Source organism: Rhinatrema bivittatum, chromosome 5 (assembly GCF_901001135.1).
Source record: "Rhinatrema bivittatum chromosome 5, aRhiBiv1.1, whole genome shotgun sequence".
Classification (NCBI taxonomy): Eukaryota; Metazoa; Chordata; class Amphibia; order Gymnophiona; family Rhinatrematidae; genus Rhinatrema; species Rhinatrema bivittatum.
In genome coordinates this window covers 262,568,982-262,590,959 of record NC_042619.1, presented here as the reverse complement: position 1 = coordinate 262,590,959, position 21,978 = coordinate 262,568,982, and the positions used below count along the sequence as shown (strand labels likewise).

Sequence of the window (21,978 nt, the reverse complement as noted above, 5' to 3'; positions counted from 1 at the left end):
TCACTTGAACCACATATAATCAATGAAAATATCCAAGGAAGAACTGGAGCTATTTTTCCATTGGACTTAAATTTACACCCCTCTGCCCCAATGTCTCTCTCTCATCTTAGGCTCTGCCAAAAGTAACTACCCTCAAATACTAAACACCACACTTTTTCTTAAATGCTACTTCAGATTTCCATCCTTCCAGCAGAAAACTCAGTTTTCTATAACCCGGTAAAGAGCTATTAGCTCTAATCCATCTAGTTGGAATTTGCTTCCTCCTGAAGCTTGGAGCTGTGAGGACTATATAACCTTGCAAATCATAAGATCTTGGCTGTTTGGAAAGGCCTTCAGAGAATGAAGAGCAAGATTTGAGGTTGAATCTACCTATTCTGAATGTTGCATCTCATTTTGTTTGGTTTCTGTCATTAATTTATCATCATCTTTCTTCTCTCTGATATGGGAGTGGTGGTAAATAGGGTGGGTGAATATATTTTTTTTAAATTTAGATTTATATTCTGCTTTTCACACTTTTTTTCAGCACTTCAAAGTGGATTACATTCAGGTACTGTAGGTATTTCCCTATCCCCAGAGGGCTTACAATCTAATTTTGTACCTGAGGCAATGGAGGGTAAAGTGATTTGCCCAAGGTCACAAGGAGCGACAGTGGGACTCAAAATTTTAGTGACTGGGGGGGCGCTGTTTGCATCCAATGTGAGAGGACGCACGTCGGCTCGGCTCCGTTCCCTCTGGGCCTAAAAACCCCCGAAAAACGCTCAAATTAATCTACGTTTTTGGCGATACATCTCTTAAGACTCACTGCTCACTACACCAGGCTCCCGCTATGACCAGCAAGCGGAAACAGACTGATCTCAGTCAGTTTTCCTACGGGAAACCTTCTACTGACAGGCCAAGATGGCGCTGAATGCCGGGACTCGGATTCCGCCAGCGCAGGCGAATCTGTAGACAGAGTGCAGGATCCAACAGAACCCGAACCGGGTTCCTTGACCACGGTACTTACTCGAGAGGAAGCCCGGCGTTGGTTTATTGAATTGAGAGCAGACTTGAAGCAATATAAAGCTGACATAATGGCATCGGTGGCCGACCTTAAAGATGATTTAGCAGCCATGGGAAATCGCTTAGATGAGGCAGAAACTCGCACTGATGGCCATGGGGATACGATTAATACCCTGGTGACCCGGCAAGACACGGCCGCCGCTGACTTAAAGGATAAAATTGAGGACTTGGACAACCGAGGAAGGAGGAACAATGTGAGAATAAGAGGGGTCCCAAAAACCCCCAATTATGTAGATGTGCAGCAGGTTGCCACACAAATCTGTACTTTTATACTTAATAAAGGAGAAGAGGACCAGCCGGGGAGCGAGGGAGCTCTCCCAGAAGTCAGCTTTGAACGTGCTCACCGGGCGTTGGGGCCCCGCAGAGACCAACAGCCTCGTGATATCGTCCTTTGTTTCACCAGCTTTCCTTTAAAGGAACGTATCCTGCGAGAGGCAAGGCAACTGAAAACCATCAAGTGGCATAATTGCCATATCTCCATATTTCAGGATCTAGCGCCCATCACGCTCAAAAAGCGATATGAACTGCGTGAAGTAACGACTGCTCTGAGAGATCGCGATATTCGCTATCGATGGACACATCCATTTGGTTTATCTTTTCAATATCAGGGATCTACTCATCGAATTGTTTCTCTTGAGGATGCCAAAGCAGCCTTCCATCAGGCCCAGCTGCCTATTTCATTTTCCACTACCAAGATGGCGGAACACCTTCCTCCTCGTGACACAGCTCCAAGATGGCAGAGAGCTGGGAAGGGCAGAAAGAGGCTGCGCCGCCAGCCGGAGGACAACGGTTCACAAACCTCTGAACATGGTTGAGGGAGAGATGCCTCTACATTTTTCATTAACTTCAGAGGGACTTTCACAGTTCTTGTATTGATACCTGGTGATTCTCATATCAGGTTTGGCTCCTGTATTGAGCATTTATGGATGTTTATGGATGTTCTGGTTAATCGTTATGTATAGCTCACGTGGAGCCACTATGTTGTGCGCCAAAAGCTTTGGGGGGGGTTTCCTTTTAATTATATACCAATGTTCAAATGCATAGGCTCGAGGGGGGGGGGGAGGGATTCACATGTTCACTCCTCTGCTTGGACGACCACAGGTCCTCTGGAGTTTGGTATTCCATAGCAGGACTTGGGATACAGCAGGATGTACAGGGCTCATAACCGATCATATGGGTAATGCTACTATTGGGAGGCATGGGAAGTTGGGGTTTGGATATTACCGGTGGGAGGTCGCGGTGCGAGGGGTGGTGGTTACTTGGATGCTTATATACTGGAGGGGTCTGTTGGATGTAGGGACCACAACATTGCACTATTATGGCGTCTAAACTATTGTCCCTGAACATTAAGGGTCTCAATTCCCCCCCAAAAAGGCAGCTACTCAAGAGAGAACTCAATAGGCAAACGGCTGAAATAATTTTTATTCAGGAAACGCATGTTAGAAAGCATCACGAACACTTGCTAAAATTCCCGCGTTTCACTACCTCTTTATGGGCTGCTAGCACACCTGAAAATAAATATGCCGGGGTTGGCATCTTGTATTCTTCTTCATTTGTCCATGAGCAGATCCTGGTGGTAACGGATCCCAATGGCAGATTTATACTTAATAAGATTAAAATAGATAAACGGATCTTCACCCTTCTTAATGTGTATTTCCCCAATCATCGCCAGGTGTCCTTCATAAACCGCCTGTGTAAATTATTGCAACAACATGCAGAGGGGGAGGTGGTTGTGGGTGGTGACTTTAACTTTGTTTTGGATCCCACTAAAGATTCCAGCTCCAGTATACAGTTACATTTAGCGGCATGGTGTGCTTGGTCTGGTGTTATGGATAAATGGGGTTTGGTGGACATATGGCAGTCTAGACATGATCATTCCCGATCTTATACATTTTATTCAAGCCCCCACTCCACGTATACTCGCATCAACTATAATTTTATTTCTGCCATCATGCAGGCTAAGGTACAGAAAACCGATATCGACAACATTACTTGGTCTGACCATGCTCCTGTCTGGGTGGTCTACAATATGGGAGATTTAGGCGGTGGGCTTCGCACGTGGAGGCTTAATGATAGTCTCTTCAAGGACCCTTCTTTTACCGCAGCCATATCAAAACAGCTTCAGCATTATTTTAGTGACAATCAAACTGAGGGTATGTCACCCCTTATAGTCTGGGAGTGCTCTAAGTCAGTAATTTGGGGTTCTTGTATAGCCCGGGCAGCATTCTGCAACAAAGAGAGGGATGCACGGAGGGCGCAGCTAAACCTGGAACTCACTGACCTGACTAGGCGGCATAGTAGCACCCAATCAGAGAGGCTTTATCAAAAAATTCTAGCGGTGCGGGCCCAGCTTCGGGCGTTGGAAGACACAGCTATTAGCCATTATATGACCCTTCTTAAACAGCAGTACTTTGAGGGGGGTAACAAGGCGGGCAAGCTCCTGGCCAGACAGTTGCGTGCAGCCCAAGCTCAGACGATAATTGCTAAGATAACGAACACCCAGGGTCTGGTAGTTACCTCATCCGAGGCAATACACCAGTCATTTACTGACTTTTATTCAAAACTCTACTCCTGCGACAAGACCATTGCTCCTGACACTATAGGCGACTACTTGGCGTCTATCGCATTGCCCCAGCTCACCCCTTTACAAAAAGAAGTTCTTGACAAACCTATTTCTCAGCAGGAAGCTTGGCAGCTATCAAGAAGTTAAAACCCGGGAAGGTGCCTGGGATGGATGGCTACACAGGTATTTACTACCGTAAATTTGCCCAGTCATTAGCTGGCCCCCTGACTCTAGCGTTTAATTCCCTATTAGAGGGTTCTGAATTCACCTCAGACGCTAATACTGCGGGTATCACAGTGTTGGCCAAGCCGGGCAGAGACCCCATTCAGTGTAGTTCAATATCGATTTGAAGATTTTGGCCAGGATTTTGGCCGCCTGGTTGAATGGGGTTTTGCCGGGACTAATCCATAATGACCAGGTGGGTTTTGTCCCAGGGAGGTTAGCAGCAGATAATGTCCACAGGATAGTGGATATTATAGATATGGTGCACCAAGAAGGCCAACCAGCTGTCCTCCTTGCGTTGGACGCTGAGAAGGCTTTCGATCTTGTCCACTGGGGCTTCCTTTTCCAAACCCTGCAGGCCATGGGGTTTGGGGCCTCCTTTATTGCTTGGATTTGCAAAATGTACGACCACCCTGCAGCCCGAGTCAAGGTTAACGGGAGCTACAGTCCTCAGTTTTTAATTCAGAGAGGGACTAGGCAGGGGTGTCCTCTTTCCTCTCTCCTGTTTGCTATCTTTTTGGAACCTTTTGCAATCCGCATTAGAGGCAATGCGGCTATACGGGGAATCTCCAAGGGAAATGCCCAATTTAAAATCTCTCTTTTTGCTGATGACGTTATGTTTACCCTTACCGATCCTGAATCATCATTGCAGGGGGTTATGGATGAGCTGGGCGAATTTACCGCACGATCTGGAATGAAAATCAATTTTGATAAGTCGGAGATACTTAACTTAACTCTATCCCCTAATGCAGTCACGGTATTACAGAAACGGTTCCCTTTTAAATGGGCACTCACATCTCTTAAATATTTGGGGGTTCACTTGGGACCGCACACTAATTTATTATATGATTTGAATTATCGTCCCCTTCTTGCTAAAATTAAGAGCGATTTGGATAAATGGTTGGAACACACCCACTCCTGGTTAGGCAGGTTGGCCATTATTAAGATGAATGTGCTGCCTCGCTTTCTATATTTTTTTACCACGATCCCCATATATCTCGCTGCTACTTTGCTCAGGAAATGGCAACAATTGCTAGGTCATTTCATTTGGAGGCGACGGCCCCCTAGGATAGCCAGGGCTACACTGTTTCAGACCAGAGTACGAGGAGGCTTACAAGTGCCTAATCTCGTTTGGTATTACAGCGCAGCTCAGAGCGTTAGTTGCCTTTCACGCCAGCAGGGATGTCCCACAGTGGGTTAAGTTGGAACAGGCCTACTTGGATCGCTTCCCAATTGATGCTCTTCCCTGGCAACCCCAGTCGCCCCGGGGAGACAATCTCTCCATTGCATTTGCTTTGCAGACTACCTTGAGGGTATGGCGGCGATGGAAATCAGTACTGGCGGGCCCGGAGCGTTTCTCCATGATGACCCACTTATTTACTAATGTAGTGGTACCTCTGCGAGACTGCTCCGTGGCCCACCAACAGTGGATCTAGGCGGGGGTATTCAGATTGGGTCATGTTTATCAACAAGATGCCATGGTTTCTCATGAGAACCTGCGTAAAGCACATGCTTTTGACACTATTGACTTTCTTCTCTATGCTAAGGTGTATCACTTTACACTTAAGGGGATTCGAGAGGGATCCATCAGATCTAAGGGTACGCTTTTTGAAATGTTTTGTAAAAACGCTTCCTCCTTGAGGGGAGTGATTTCCAAGATATATATACTCTCCTGAATAGCCGAAAATTAGGTCCACTGCGACACCAGACTTTATGGGAAGAGGACTTTCGGACCTCCTTGGACGACAAGGATTGGGAACAGATTTATGCTGCCGCTCATAAGTGCTCCATTTCAACGGGACTCCAAGAAAACTGCTATAAACTGATTTACCGATGGCATTACTCGCCAGTCGCCCTCCATAAATTTGCTCCGGATATCCCCGATACTTGTTGGAGAGGCTGCACCGCTAAGGGTACTTATTATCATATTTGGTGGCAATGTCCCAAGGTAGCCAAGTGTTGGCGGGAGATGTTTGAATGGATGACCCTGATTCTGCATACCCAGATTAAAATTGAACCATGGCATGTGCTGTTGGGTTTGCCGCTAGCAGAAACTTCACAATCCACGCAAAAATTGGTTTTACAAGTTTTTATTGCAACGAGAGCGGAGATTGCTCTCCACTGGAAGCAGAAACACACACCCGCCTTAGCTAATATGCTGCAATGCTTACATTCCTATCATCAGCTGAATAAGCTCACAGCCTTACATCAGGATCGCATTTTAGCCTTTCAAAAAATATGGAAGCCTTACTCCGATTGGATGGAGGCCCAGAGGGACAGGATGGCGTAACCCACGAGTGATCACTGGAGCCGATGGGGGAGCACACCACGAGGACCCTGGAGATGGATTTCTACCTACACTTCTGCTTCTCTCGACCTCTCGAACTCCACCTGGACTTTATCTGTACTCCATCCGGCTTTTGTTTGATACTTCCACTTTGCCACAAATATACGGAATGTCACTTCCCATGCTCAGAACGTATGCATTTTTATTTTCATTCTTCAATGTGCAGTGTTGTATGGCTAAATTTCCTGCCTTAAGCTGCCCCGTGATCTGGTTATGGGGAAGGGGGGTGGGGAGGGGAGGGGAAATTTCCATTCTGGTTGGAATATAAAAGGTATACCAGTTGTTGTTGTATACATTAATCATGCTCATTACTGTTTATTGTTTGCTACGGTTGCTTAGTATATTGGACATGTTCACCTGTTTTCGGATGTGTATCATGTGATGTGGTGTTTAATACTGGTTGCCAATAAAAACAGTTTAAATATAAAAATAAATATATATATTTTAGGGACTGGTTGTATTTTTTGAACCCAATCATTTTATATATAAATGTATATAAATATATATTTAATTTTCGATTTCTATTCTGCCTTTCGTGACTGGACAGCCACTGCATAATGCATTTCAATAAGGTTAGAAGCCACTGGGTAGCAGATTACAATAGTATTTGTCGTCTCATTTTATTACTGTTGTGGATATGTTTGACTAATGTGGCTTGTTTTATTTTTCTTGTAACTGCTAAGAGCGTTCTCAGTGATCCAGTGGATTACAAATGTAATTAAATAAATAAAATGTCAAACATTTTAAAGAAAAATCAGCACTTTTATAACATCAGTTTAGATTATTGCCAAGCTTGTCGGTACATTAAGTATGGAAACTTGTACGCTCATCTTTCCAGGGTGAAAAAGAAACAAAGAGAAAAAAAAAGACAAAAATCAGCTAGGAGAAAGAGCCTGTAAGATATCACTCCATGGTTGGCAGCATGGACCGGAATAACTGGGCAGATTGGATAGGCCTGGCGATCTTTTTCCGCTGTCATCTACTATACTACCACATTACAACAATTTAATTGAAAGTACAGTTGCTTAACTGTAACAGGTGTTCTATGAGGACAGCAGGATGTCAGTCCTCACATATGGGTAACGTCATCCGATGGAGCCTGGCATGGAAAACTTATGTCAAAGTTTCTAGAACTTTGAGCTTCTCTGAACATGTCCTGGCATGCAATATACCATGCATCCACACAGGGTCCCCTTAGTCTTATAATACAGATTTAAGAATAAAATAATAAATAAAACCCACGAAGTGGAGACCCAGCTCCACGGAGAGGCGGACAGACTTGTGAAGACTAATATCCTGCTGTCCTCAGATAGGCAACTCTGCTTTCTCAGAGGACAAGCAACCTGGCAGTCCTCACATAAGTTTGAATCCCTAGGTGGCCCCCCTAACAAAAAAGAGAGGACCAACAAAACAGGTGCCAACAGGGACAACAAAAATAACAATGTTTTATTTGTAAAAGGAGTGGGGCAGCATGAACAAAAATAACAGGCCCTAGGTGGGAGGAGAGTTGGGTTCTATACTTCAAACAAGTTCTGAAGGAGAGATTGGCCAAACCAGTTGTCACGTCAGCCATCCCTATCCAAACAGTAATGTGATGTGAATGAGTGGATGTAAGTCCATGTCGCGCTCTGCAGACCTCCTCCATGGGGACTGCTCGCAAGTGGGCCACAGACGCGGCCATGGCTTGAACAGAGTTTTGACATAACCCCCAAGATGCAATCCGGCCTCAGCAAAACAGAAGGAAATGCATTCTGCGAGCCAACTGGAAAGCGCATGGCAACGGCAATCCCCAGCCTGTTCTGGTCAAAAGAAATTAAAAAAAAAAAAAAAAAATTTGGGTAGACTGTCTATGGGCTTCTCTCTGCTCCAGACAGAAGGCTAAGCCTTTCTTGCAGTCCAAACTGTGCACCTTGTTCACCTTGGTGCCGATGAGGCTTGGGAAAAAATTTCTGGCAGGACAATGGACTGGTTAAGATGGAAGTCCAACACCACCTTAGATAGGAACTTAGGGCATGTGCGCAAGACTACCCTATCATGAAAAAAAACAACAACAAAAAAATTAATTTAAGGTGGATAAGTCACTAAGGCCTGGAGCTCACTGACCCTGTGCACTGAAGTGACCACCACCAAAAACATGACTTTACAGGTCAGGTACTTCAGGTCACAGGAATGCAGCGGCTCAAAAGAAGCTTTTATCAGCTGAGCCCATGCCGAGGGCCCAGGGGAGGCTTCAACCGAGGGCCCAGGGGAGGCTTCAATCGAAGCACCCCCGTATAAAAACGTACAACTATAAGCTGTACAGAGATGGGCTTACGATCTACACCATGGTGTTATGCGCCAATTGCACTCAAATGAACTCTAATACAGTTGGTCTTGAGACCAGCTTTGGAGAGGTATAGAAGGTAGTCAAGCAGTTTTTGTGTTGAGCAGGAGAGAGTCTAGGGCCTTTTAATCATACCACATAAAACACCTCCTCCAGGCAATAGGACTTTCTGGTGGAAGGCTTTCTAGGAGCCACAAGGACACAAGATGCATCATCTAAGAGATTGAAGGGGTTATAAAATCAATCTTTCAACATCCAAGCTATGAGCAACAGTTGGGATTTTGCAACCTGCCATGATCCTGGGTGATGAGATCTGGGGAAGTCCCCAGTCTGATCAGTTTCCAGATAGATATCTCCTGAAGGAGTGGAAACCAGATCTGCAAGATACGCTTACAAAACCACCTCAAGTCGACCAGCTGGGAGAGCCTCACCCTCCGAAAGGTCAGCGTTTGCCTGCAGTTGCTGAGCCCAGTGAAGACCCGTGCACAGAGCAAAATTGCTGCACATTGCTGCTCGCACCCGCAGAGCCAACACCTCAGACTTTTTCTTGAGCTGTAGCTCCAACTTCCTGTCCTGCAGGTCCTTGAGAGCCGTCGCACCAGTGACCGGTATGGCGGTTTTCTTAGTGACGGCCAAGACTGCTGCATCCACCAGGTAGGGGGTATAGTTTATCCATTGCCTTACTGACTTTTAACCCCAAATCTGGAGTGTCCCATTCCCGGAACAATAAATCCGTTGCTGAGAAGTGGAAAGGAAGAGAGGCAGTAGGCCCCCTCAGGCCCAACAACACTGGGTCCCATTGCCCCCAGTTGGGACTCCACCAGAGGGATCTCCAACCCTGGAATGGCTGGAATGAGTGGACCCAACTCCTCCTTTTTGAAAAGCCTGACCACCTTCGGATCGTTGCCTTCCAGATCTTGAGAACTTCGGTCTAAGCCCTGATGTGGGTCCACGTCCACATCTGCCCCCCCCCCCCCCCCCCCCCCCCCCCCCCGGGGCTGCGAGGGTGGATTGGGCTCCGCTGACGAAGAGGAGTCCGTCTCAGCCAGCACCGAGCGTAATGGCAGTTTACTCTTGAGACTCAGATCCCTTTTTTGACCTTGAGCGCTTCTGCACCCTCTGGGGCTGCGGCTGTACTAGGATATTTTCCCCCAAATGCTTCTTTCCCGCCTTCTTGGCCTTAAAGGCCTTGTGGAGAAGCAATACAAACTCTGAGGAAAAAGAAGACTCAGAGGAGGAATCAGCAGCCCCCTCAGGGCTATCCTCAGGCACAGGAGAGGCTGGACCGGACGGTAGACCCCCCTCTGGGGTGGGGCCCAACTGCAGGGAAAGGGATGCTGGCAACAACCCCTCCCCCATCACGGCCCACGCAGCCTCCCGATCAGCATCCAACATGGCCGCCATTCCCACCATCGGGAACGGAGCAGCTGAGGCCTTGCGACTTGTCAGCGACCACGAGGTAGGCCGAGAAACCCGCTTTCGACCCTCCCGGGGCAGAATGGAGGGACCTTCGCCTCCCGGCAGACAATCCACACACAGGCCCTCCCTCGATAACCGTGCGCGCGGCATGACAAACCCCGGGGCATCACAATCACGGCAAAAAAATAAACTGAGCAAAGCGACGGAAAAGAACCAAAAACGGCAGTGCAGCGAAGCAGGGGAACCGGAAAGGACAGGAGAGCCGGCGTGCTGAAAAAAAATAAAGAGATTCGGGTATTTGTTTATTTACTACAACAACAAAAAAAGTATACAATTGCCTGATCGCTGTCCTCTGTCCTGGTTCAGCTCCTGATCCTTCTCCTTCTGGGGTGAGTGAACCGGGCTCCCCGGTATTACCCCAGGGCTGCTTAACTCGGGTCCTCAACCCTTCCTAGCAGCTGCCTCAACCAGGGAGGATGGTCCCCTCAGGACCTAGCAACCCCCTGGGAGACTGAATGAACCTGTGCCATCTGAATAAACGTCTTGCTGGTTTTCTTTGTTTTGTTTTGTTTTTTTTTAAACCTAGAAAAATTAAAGGAACAATCCCCTAACTTTCCTAGCACTACCTGTCTCTATCCAATTATTCTATCAATCCTTTTTTAAGCTGAGTGTAGCTTCACTGCGAAACACCAGGCTCATGGAAAAGAAGAGACTGCGGGGACCCCGCATGGATGCGTGGTATATTGCATGCCGCAGCATGCTCAGAGTGGCTCAAGTCAAAGTTCAAGAAACTTCGTCATAAATTTTCTGTGCCGGGCTCCATCGGATGATGTCACCTATGTGCAAGGCTGATCCTCGGAGAAATATACACATTGCCTGCCTTTAGTGTCTAAAAATACTCTCTCTGTTCGCTGATGACATCACACAGCCCTCTCACAGGTTCCACAGCCACATTACTACTGTGGGCAAGAGAGCACCATGAAAGAACTGCTGGCACTATGACAACCTTTTCAAATTACTGTTCATTAAAAAATAGGTTTAGTTCTTCTTTGTATTCAAGTATTGTACAAAAACATTTGTACAGCGTTGTCATCTGTCCTGTAACATAAGACATCTTTTCTTTCTTACTGCGAGGACAGGACCAAATAGGTACTTCAGTGTATGGGTTTTCCTGTGTTCAGCGACATCAATCAGGAATAGATATAGTCCTCTGCTGCTCTCTGCCCCCACCTTTCAGAATTGCGACATTAGTTCCATCTTCTGGCTCCAGCAGCAGTCCTCAGAGTGATGCAAGTGCAGGCTCTAAGCTTGCACTCAAAGGCTCCTTCCCACCCTCGCACAGAGGTCCAGAGAGGAAGGGGACCTGTGAGTGCAGACTTGGTCCTTGCACTTCCCTGTAAGCATTGCTGTTGGAGCCGAGCAGAGGGGCAGTGGCGATGACTGCAGCCGGCAGGGAAAGATAGGGAATTTGCCACCCTCACAATGTTGCTGCCCTAGGCACAGACCTAATAGGCCTGTGCATGAATCCAGGTGTGATATCAGTTTACAGAGAAGCAACACCATCTGTGGCCAAGATAGAGACTGAATTACAATAAGAATGAAAAAAAACCCCTCCATATTTCCAGTTTGATTCTGAGGGAACACTAACACCTCATTAGTGACTTTGTAGAAGAGCTGTGTTACTGTAACATCTGCCAGGGAACTTCAGGAACACCATGGCTGATGTATGTTTTCACAGGCCCCCCACATCTAAAGCTTTGATAAACACAGCCCAGCATTAGCAAAAATTACTCACAAAAACTTACATTTTCTTTAAGAGGTTTTGGTAACTCCTTTGGGTACACCTCAGATGATAATTCTTCTCCCTTAGATCATGTGAACAGCATGTTAGCATTTATTTGAACTGCAGATGCACCCCGAGTGTATAAACAATTGCAGGACCAATGGCTGTTCTATAAACTTCCTTATCTCAGAGAGGGAACTCCTCCCAGCTCGTGAATATGAAGTTATTTCACATCGGTGATTACTTCAATGCAGTGAAACATAGGAAACACTTATGTACCACCCAAAAGAAGCAACCAACACGAATGTGATAAAGTTAAGTTTGAAGAACTCAGATTAGTGCATTACACAGTGAAGAATAACGACCATTCCCCAGGCTGTTCTAAATTCTGTTGTTAACTGATTCAGAGGAAATGTGCACTTTTCTGACCTTTACTTCTTGCAGGTTGAGAGCAGGATCTTCTAGAACCTCCTTAGCTTCCGAAACTGGTTGATCTGCAACAACCTCTGCCTTTGGCACCTGAAAAAGTAGGAGACAGATCTGGCTGCTCTGTGACAAATTCAAGAAAAAGCCTGCATGGCAGCTGGATGGCAGTAAAGTCCTGTGGGCATTAGCTGCCCAAGACATCTGGCCAATAATGTGCCAGTTTAAGCAAAAACTTTCCATTTGCCCCTGAACCTCAGGCTAGAGCAGTGCTTCCCAACCTTCTCCTGGAGGCACACCTAACTAGTCAGGTTTTCAAGATTTCCATAATGAATATGCATGAGATAGATTTGCATATCCTAGGGGTCTGCAATGTATGCAACTCTCTCTCATGCATATTAATTGTGGTAATCCTGAAAACCCAACTGGTTTGGTGTGCTTCCAAGAGAAGGTTGGGAAAACACTGGATTAGAGAGTGATATCTTGAAGTCCTCTCTTTTTAATGAAATATTTTTACTGGATGATAAATCATTAAAATATGGATTAATGGAGAAATTACTTACCTGATAATTTTGTTTTCCTTAGTGTAGCAGATGGACTCAGGACCAATGGGTATAGTGCACTCCTGATACAGTTGGAGACGGAGTCAGATTTCAATCTGACGTCAGCATTACATATACCCGTGCAGGGAGCTCTGCTCTTCAATATTCTCCTCAAAAAGCAATTGTGGATATATGTGTGTTTGAAAAACTTGATTAAATTGGATAACTCGATCAACTTCAGTAACTTGATTAACTTGAGCTGGTTTTCGTAATTTCTAGCTGGAGATCGCCAGTGCACGCAACTGAGAAACTCTTACACCCTGCAATTATGGGTGTCTTAACTAGGGGTAAAGTCTAGCTTACCCGTGCTTGTCTTGCTCTCAGGGATTGTCACCCGAGGTTTCCGGGATTTTGGGGCAGACGTGGGCGGGATACTGAGTCCATCTGTCTACACTAAGGAAAACTAAATTATCAGGTAAGTAATTTCTCCATTTCCTAGCGTGTAGCAGATGGACTCAGAACCAATGGGATGTACAAAAGCTACTCCCGAACCAGGTGGAAGGCTGCCCGTGGCCCACTTAGTACTGCCTTTGCGAATGCTGTGTCCTCCCTGGCCTGAACATCCAGGCGGTAGAACCTCGAGAAGGTGTGAATGGAGGACCATGTCGCCGCCCGCCAGATCTCGGTGGGTGACAGCATCTTGGTTTCTGCCCAGGACACTGCCTGGGCCTTGTGGAATGGGCCTTGACTTGTAGAGGCGGCAGCTTGCCTGCCTCTATGTAGGCTGCCTTGATTACTTCTTTGATCCAGCAGGCTATGGTTGTCCGCGAGGCTGCTTCCCCTTGTTTCTTCCCACTGTGAAGAACAAACAGGTGGTCCGTCTTTCGTATGGATTCCGATCTTTCCAGGTATTGGACTAGGAATCTGCCAACGTAAAGATGGCGTAGAAGGCGTGAGTCTTCCGAGTATTTATGCTCGTCTGGAGATAACAGCGAGATGGTTTGGTTTAGATGGAAATGAGAAACCACCTTTTGAAGGAAGGAGGGGACAGTGCGTAGCTGTATGGGTCCCAGTATGAATCTGAGGAACAGTTCCAAACAGAATAGTGCTTGAAGTTCAGAGATGCGACGGGCTGAACATATTGCCCCTAGGAATGCAGTCTTCAAGGTCAGGAGCCATAGGGACAGACCGCGTGTAGGTCTGAAAGAAGCTCCCGCTAGGAGGTCGAGTACTAGATTGAGATTCCATAGGGGTACCGGCCATTTTAGTGGTGGTCGGATTTTCTTGACCCCTCTCAGGAAGCAGGAGAAGTCTGGATGGGAAGAGAGACTGATGACATCCACTTTGGCTCTAAAGCAGGCCAGCGTGGCCAGTTGAATCTTGATGGAGTTGAGACAACCCCTTCCTCAAGCCGTCTTGCAGAAATTCCAGGATCATGGGAATTTTGACTGTCTGCGGAAGGATGTTGCGGTCTTCACACCAGGCTCCGAATATTTTCCATATTCGTATGCAAGTTAAAGATGTGGAAAACTTGAGTGCTTGGAGCAAGGTGTCAATCACTGCCCTCGAGTATCCGCTCTTCTTCAGGCGAGTCCTCTGTAAGAGAGACTCAAGTTGGGTCTTCGTGGAGGATCGGTCCTTGCCGGAGCAGGTCCCTGTGTGGAGGTAGACACAGGGGGTTCCCCGCCAGAAGTCTTCGCATGTCTGCGTACCACAGCCTTCTTGGCCAGTCCGGGGCCACGAGAAGTACTAGCCCTGTGGTGTTCTATCTTGCGGATGATCCCGCCCATTAGTGGCCATGGAGGAAAGGCGTACAGCTGGTCTTCCTGTGGCCAGGTCTGGACGAGGGTGTCGATCCCCTGGGAACTTGGGCGTTGGACCAGGTTGCCAGAAGATCCATGACTGGTGTTCCCCAGCGGTTTACTATCAACTGGAAGGCTGTGGTCGACAGCATCCATTCCCCTGGGTCTAGACTCTCTCTGCTGAGGTAATCCACAGTGACGTTGTCTTTTCCCACGATGAGGGTGGCAGAGATCCCTTGTAGGTTTGCTTCCGCCCATGCCATTGGGGGGTCTATTTCCAGGGACACCTGATGGCTTCTGGTTCCTCCCTGGCGGTTGATGTAGGCAACTGTTGTGGCATTTTCTGACATGACGCTGACAGATTCGTCCCGGAGTCCAAGACTGAATCGCAGGCAGGCTACTTTGACTGCCCGTGCTTCTAGTCTGTTGATGTTCCATCCCGACTCTTACTTGTCCCATTGCCCCTGGGCCATCAGTTCCTGGCAGTGGGCTCCCCACCCTCGTAGGCTTGCATCCGTGGTGAGCAAGACCCAGGTCGGTGGGGAATAGCCTTACTCCCTTGCTCAGATGGTCTTCTTGTAGCCACCATTGGAGCTGGGTCCGCGCCTCCGCCGGTAGCTGGAGGCGAACGGTGTAGTCCTGGAACATCGGGTTCCATTATGACAGCAGGGAACATTGTAGCGGTCGCATGTGGGCTCTTGCCCATGGGACAACGTCCAGGGTTGATATCATGAGGCCGAGGACTTGAAGGTAATCCCACACCTTGGGGCGAGAGCATCTCAGCTGTTTTCGCAAATGGTTCATCAGTTTACTTCTCCTTGTAGGGGGAAGAACGACCTTGTCTTGTTTGGTGTCGAACCGGACTCCCAGGAATTCTAGTGATTGGGAGGGCTGCAGGCAGCTCTTGGTTGTGTTGACGACCCACCTGAGATTCTGCAGTAGATTCTTGACTCTGGTGGTCATCTGATGACTTTCCTCTGGAGATTTTGCCCCGATCAGGCAATCGTCCAGATACAGATGTACGAGTATTCCTTCTTTCCTCCGTGTCGCCGCCACTACCACCATGATTTTGGTGAACATCCGAGGGCTGTAGCTAGCCCGAAGGGTAGCGCCCGGAACTGGTAGTGATGGTCCAGGATCGGGCAGCGTAGGAAGCGCTGATGATCGCGATGGACCGGGATGTGGAGATAGGCTTCTGACAGATCCAGAGAGATCAGAAAATTCTCCCGGCTGTACCATCCTTATGACCGAGCGTAGGGTTTCCATGCGGGAGCATGGTACCCTCAGGTAGCGATTGACGGACTTGAGGTCCAGGATAGGCCAGAACGTACCCTCTTTCTTGGGCACGATAAAATAGATGGAATAGTGTCCAGTATTTTGTTGGTGAGTGGGCACTGGTATTATTGCCTTTAGGGAGAGTAATTTTGTCAGTGTGGTTCCCACCGCTGTCCTCTTGGAGAGGGAGTGGCACGGTAATTTCACAAATTTGTCTGGAGGGATGCTGTGGGAGTCCAGATAGTATCCCTCTCGAATGATGGTTAAGACCCAGTTGTCCGATGTTATCGCGACCCATCTTTGACTGAATAGGGCAAGCCTGCCCCCTATGGCTTCTTCCTGTGGATGGGTCTGTTGATTCTCATTGTGGGGTGCGGCTGGGGCCTGGGCCTGAGCCAGCTCCCCTCTTCTTGTGTTTGTTCCGAAAGGACTGGCCCCTGCCTGCGGGGTGAGGTGCTTGAGATGTATTTTTGTACGGTCTAAAACGCTGTGATCCTCTGCCCTTAGATGTTCGGGGAGAGGGGCGTTGGCTTCTTTTGTTCTTGTCCTCCGGTAACAGCGGTACTGGGGATTCGCCCCATTTGTCGGCTAACTTCTCCAGATCGCTTCCAAACAAGAGGACTCCTTTAAAGGGCATTCTTGTGAGTTTTGTCATGGAAGTTGCGTCTGTTGACCAGCTTCGGAGCCAGAGTTGCCTTCTGGCTGCCGCAATGGATGAGACTCCCCTGGCTGAGGTGCGCACCAGGTCGGAGGTCGCATCCATGAGGAAGGATATTGCTGGTTCTAGCGTTTCAACAGGTGTGGTGTCGTTCCTGGCAAGTGACAAACAGGCGCATGTCACCACGGCACAGCAGGCAGCAATCTGCAGTGACATAGCTGAAACGTCAAATGACTGTTTAAGGATGGATTCCTGACGTCTGTCTTGGGCATCCTTGAGTGCTGCTCCTCCTTTGACTAGAATGGTAGTGCACTTTGAGACAGCGCAGACCATGGCGTCCACTTTGGGGAATCCCAGGAGTTCTTTGGCTGAGGGTTCCAGGGGGTATAGGGCTTCTAGGGCCCACCCTTCTTTGAATCTGGCCTCCAGAGTATTCCATTCCAGGTCAATCGGTTGTTGTACAGCCTGCAGAATTGCAGAATTGGGAATTGGTGTGAAGTCTGACGGAACCCGACCAAAACAGGGTTAGTCTTTGGCTCTGCTGCAGTGCTTGTGCTTGGGATGGCCAGCGTCTTCAGGCTCAGAGACAGGAGGGTCTGAGAGCTTGTCTTCGGAGAAGAAACACATCATGGTTCGGTCCCGGAGGGATTTCCCCTTCCTCCAGGGAGTCTGGCTCTTCCTCCGAGGAGTCCGTGTCCCCTAAGGGGAGGCTTTTGTCCTGAGGAGGCACGTCTCGGGGAGGCCGAGAGGGGCCTGGAATTTGGTCCTCTAGTGGAGCATGTGGCTGTAGAATTCCACCCTGGAAAAGGCTCCTGGGTCTATATTGAACCCAGCGGCATCCCCCGAGGGGCCTGACTGAGGAGGGGCCGAGCTGGGGATAGAGAGGTCCGGGGTATTTTCGTTGGTGGAGCCGGATTCCTCTACTGGCAGAGGAGGGCCTTGTCCCGGTTCCCCCCAGAGCCACCTCGCACTGTAGGCACAGGGTAGTAGCCACTTCGTATTGCGCAGCTCTCAGGTGGCAGGCTGGGCAGAGGGCTTGTCCCTTGGCCGGCGGTGCCATGATTTGTGTGCATGAAGTCGTTCAAAACTTGTCTGTGCGCGTATATGCGCATGCCGGGGAGGCTTAGTTGTGCGCTCCGGGTGCACCAACACTGTCGCGCGAGATTCAAAAGATGTGCGTGCAAGTCGGCAGATGTGCGTGCTGCTGTGCGCATGGGCCTATTTGTGCTCCCGGCACCATTGTGCGTGTCGCTGTGCGCACAGCCCAGATATGCACGCACCACTGTGTGCACAAGTAGTTTGTGCACCCGGCTTGCTGCTATGCACACAGTTCAGTTGTTCAGACAATACAGCGATCAAGGGGGCGAAATGGCGCCGGCGACCATACGGGCAAGATGGCAGCCCCCCTGGAGGGTCTCCACGTAGGAGGACCCTCGCACCGGATCGGGGTCTAGCCCGGACCCTTAGGTATCACCACAGGAGAGTGGGGCTCCTCTGTAGAGGTAAGATTATTTCTTCTGTATTTTGGAATTTTCTTCTTTGGTTTGGATTTTCTAACGCTGTGCAAGCATCTGTATGGTCCCGAACTGCTAAGGAGATGGAGAAATACTGAAGAGCAGAGCTACCTGCACGGGTATATGTAGTGCTGATGTCAGATTGAAATCTGACTCTGTCTCCGCTATCAGGAGCACACTATACCCATTGGTCATGAGTCCATCTGCTACACGCTAGGAAATAGACAGTTTTAAATACAACAGGAATGTTTTGTCTGTATTTAAAAAATAATCGGCCACGAGCACAAATATTGTCACTTATGTATGTGGTTGGGCCCTGTGTGCACTGCACGCATTTTCAAAAGGGCCCTGCCATGAGTGTAAGGGACAATACACGCATAGTTACCTAGCCCTGAAAAGGAGGCGGGCTGGTGGTGTGTTCTGGGCAGGGAGGGGCGGGGCAGGACAAAGGCCGTCACAGCTAATGGCCGCTGTCCCGGCAAAACGCATGCGGGCCATCTAGGAGCTGAAGTAAATTGAAAAACAAAGAAAAAAAATAAAAAGGTAAGGTTTAGGGGGCGAGGAGGAGAGGGGAAGAGGGAGGGGCTTTAGGTAGGGGGTTAGGGAAGTTTGCTCTCAGTCCACTCCTAAATTGGAGGCCTGATTTCGTCGCCACATATACTTTTACAAAATTAGACACACACCCCCACCCTGCACGCACCACCTGCACGCGCATGTTATAAAATAGGCACATCCATGTGTGCACGCACCTTTTAAAATCTACCCCAATATGCTTTGTATAATAGTGTCAAAAAAAATAAAAATAGGAATATCAAATTTATTACATAAACAAACATAATTTATTCTGTTTGCTAAACGCAGCAAGGTTCTTTTCCAAGGACTCTACCATCATGACAACCACTCTGACCTTTACACGGGAAATTTTTTTTAGCAGAGTTGCAAAGTACAAGCATATTTTTAATGTGTGCACTTTGTAGCTAATTTTCAAAGGAATACCACCCAGATAGTTTCTCTTTAAAAATGAGCCAGCATAAAGCACAAGCGTACAAATGGCATGTGCTCTTCACGCTTGCTGTTTGCGAGACAGCCAATTCGGGTTTAAACAGTGGTGCAAATATTTGAAAACTAAATACCCAGGTGCCGTTTTTCCTTCTCTGAACTAAACAGACCCCTAGCTAAGGTTGCACACAGTACAGAAGCCTGCTCACATACTTAGCCAGCAGCGGAGGGTACTTTTCAGCAAGGGCTTACCCTATATATTCTCTATACATGTTTTCTCTTACTGTACTGCCACCCTGTATCCTGTGGTTATATATTTTTTATTTAGTTTCTCCTCAGGGCATGTAACCTTTGCTCAGCCAGATTAGAAGTGCATTATGACTGACTTGAATCTCCTCAGTGGACTCTTCTTGTTTTTGCATTTCCTTCTCAATTGATGCTTCAAACCCAAGCATCCTGGGACAATTGTTCCTCGGTAAGGATTTCTGCAGATTTGAAAAAAGCTCTTGGCTAAGCTAGCAGCGTCTCTTATCATAAACCCAGAGGAAAGCATTGCTTTTTACCTGCTATATTCAATTCAAATTCAACTAAAGTACTCCAGAGAAACTCGTTACAGCTGTGACAATTCCAAAGCTCTACAATTATTCTTGAATCCATTGCATTGCAATGATTTTTTTTTTGATTGAATAACTAAAGAATTAGATCAAGGATGAGCTAATTTGATGTGAAGTACCTAGATTTCAGCAAAGCTTTTAATTCTGTCCCAAATAGGAGGCTCATGAACAAAATGAAAAGCCTGGGAGTGGGTCCCAAGGTGGTGGAACGGATGCACTGACTGAGAGATGACAGTGAGTGGTGGTAAACGGAACTTACTTTAAAGAGAGAAGAGTGAAAAGGGGAGTGCCTGAAAGATCAGTTCTGAGGCTGATTCTGTTCAATATCTTTGTGAGTGAGATAGCAGAAGGGTTTTTGTGGTTGATATTAAAACCTGCAACAGAGTGGATAAAACTGAAGGAGAAATGAGAAGCTATCTAAGAAAACTTGAGGAGTGGTCAAAGGTTTGGCAGCTGGGATTCAATGCCAAGAAATGTAGCCAATCATGCATTTGGGGAGCAGAAATACAAAGGAGCTCTATGTGACTGGAGGGGGAAAGAGACCTTGGAGTGACAGTGTCTGAGGATCTGAAGGCAGTGAAACAATGCGACAAGGGAGTGGCTAAGGCCAGAGGGTTGCTATGTGCACAGAGAGGCATAATCAATCAACAGCAAACAAACATGGCAATGTCTTTGTTCAGCTCTTCAGTTAGACCTCACCTGGAGTACTGTGTTCAGTTCTAGAGACTGCATCTCAAAAAGGATAGAGACAGGATGGAGGCGGTCCAGAGAAAAGCTACCAAAATGGTGTTGGGTCTGCCCCAGACAACTTATAAGGCTGAAGGACCTAAATATGTACACCATGAAGGAAAGGAGGGATAGGAGAGAAAGAATATAAACTTTTAAAATACCTGAAAGGTATAAATGATGCACAAGAATTAAACCTTTTCCAATGTAAGGAAAGCTGTGAAGAGGTGTCCTGATGTGAAACTACAAGGGGACAGACAAACAACGTCAGGAAACATTTCTTCATGGAAAAAGTGGTGGATGCATGGAATACCCTCCCAGAAGAGGTAGTGAAATTCAAATGGACATGGGATAAACACTCCGGATACCTAGTGGCTAAAAGGATGGAAACAAAGAAAAGGGGTAATCTGCATGGAGAAGGAAAAAATTGCTGAAAAACACGGAAAAAACTGCGGAACTGCAGGATCCACACCCTCTGCCATCTGTTGGAGACAGAGAAATACTGAGGAACTGCAGGGGGCACTGGGGTTTATGATACAGTGTCAGCGAAGTTTTTCTCTGTCTCCATCTGCTGGCTGGGGGAAACGAACCCTGGAGTTTGGACTGATCCGGGTACGTGCAGGAAACTACCCTTAATAGAAGGCACAGGGGTAATTTGCATGGAGCGCCAGTTCCTACCTTAAAAAAATAAAAACTACTTTCTGAGCAGACAGAATGGAAAACTTGATCTTTTTCTGCAGTCATTTCCTATGTTATTCATTATTCTAATAAAATGTCAAGAACTGAATCTATCTGGTTATCTAAATTTGGATCAAAATTTATCTGGCTGTCTAGCAACACAAGGAAGGAAAGTGTTTAAAAGGACCAGGGAAATGGCTTTGAAACATGCCCTCAGCAGATGCCGCAGATGCCTTCTGTCCAGGGTGCCTCCTTTCAGTTAAAGCCAATTTTACCAGTTGGGTGAAGCTGCTGTCACATACACAGAGTACAGGCCCAGGCCGTTTCTAGCTGGCTTAGGGACCAGCCCCTCCCCTGCAATCCTATACCTACCTTTAGGTTACGCAGGCCATGGAAACTCTGAAGCCCGAGAAAAGCTGTTTCTATAGCAAGAGTTCTTTGCCAATTAGTCGATTCTACGAGGTCACAAAGATGGTATAAAGCTTCTTAACATGCTGGGTGGAGGGAAGGATTTATCTCTTTGGGATGGATAAATACTACTGGCAGCATTTCCACATAGCCAGTTTTCAAGCCACATTGCAATAGAGCTTCAGAAACATTTCCAAGAGTCACTGGTTTTCTGCGGTCTTACTGCCTCTCAGAAAATGCGATTTCTGAGAAGACCCCCATAAAATAAAACAGTATTTAAAAAACAAAAAACAAAAAGATTGAGCATCTCACCTCAATAGTTGGTATCTGAATGGGCTTTGGCTTCACATCTGTTAAATACATGGCACGAGAAAGCAGCAGAAGGGACGGAGGAACATTTTCTTTCAGATGCAGGTCTATCCACTATTACATAATAGAACGGGGAAAAAGGAGCACTTAAAACTGTTGTAATGCTGAGTTCTAGTGGCTATATCAGTTCTGCAGAAAAGCTAGATTCTATGCAGGCTGCAACACTCTAAGATAATGGTGTATGTGAGTTCTTGTGCATCCAATGTCTCACTTATTCACCAAAGGACATAAAAAAAGAAGACATTTCTGTTGGG

General features: G+C 47.3%; 1 protein-coding gene across 2 annotated transcripts in view; it reads right to left on the bottom strand.

Moving 5' to 3' along the window:
- LETM2 (leucine zipper and EF-hand containing transmembrane protein 2) overlaps nt 1–21,978 on the bottom strand; it is a 73,478-nt gene that overhangs the window by 3,596 nt on the left and 47,904 nt on the right. Inside the window, exons 8-10 of one of the 2 annotated variants that reach the window (XM_029603937.1) lie at nt 21,668–21,778; nt 12,146–12,235; nt 11,739–11,798 (exon numbers count right to left, since the gene is read on the bottom strand). In XM_029603937.1, the coding sequence (XP_029459797.1) occupies nt 11,739–11,798; nt 12,146–12,235; nt 21,668–21,778 (261 nt within the window). The remainder of the gene's footprint in view (nt 1–11,738; nt 11,799–12,145; nt 12,236–21,667; nt 21,779–21,978) is intronic. The other variant, XM_029603938.1, reaches the window with a different exon arrangement.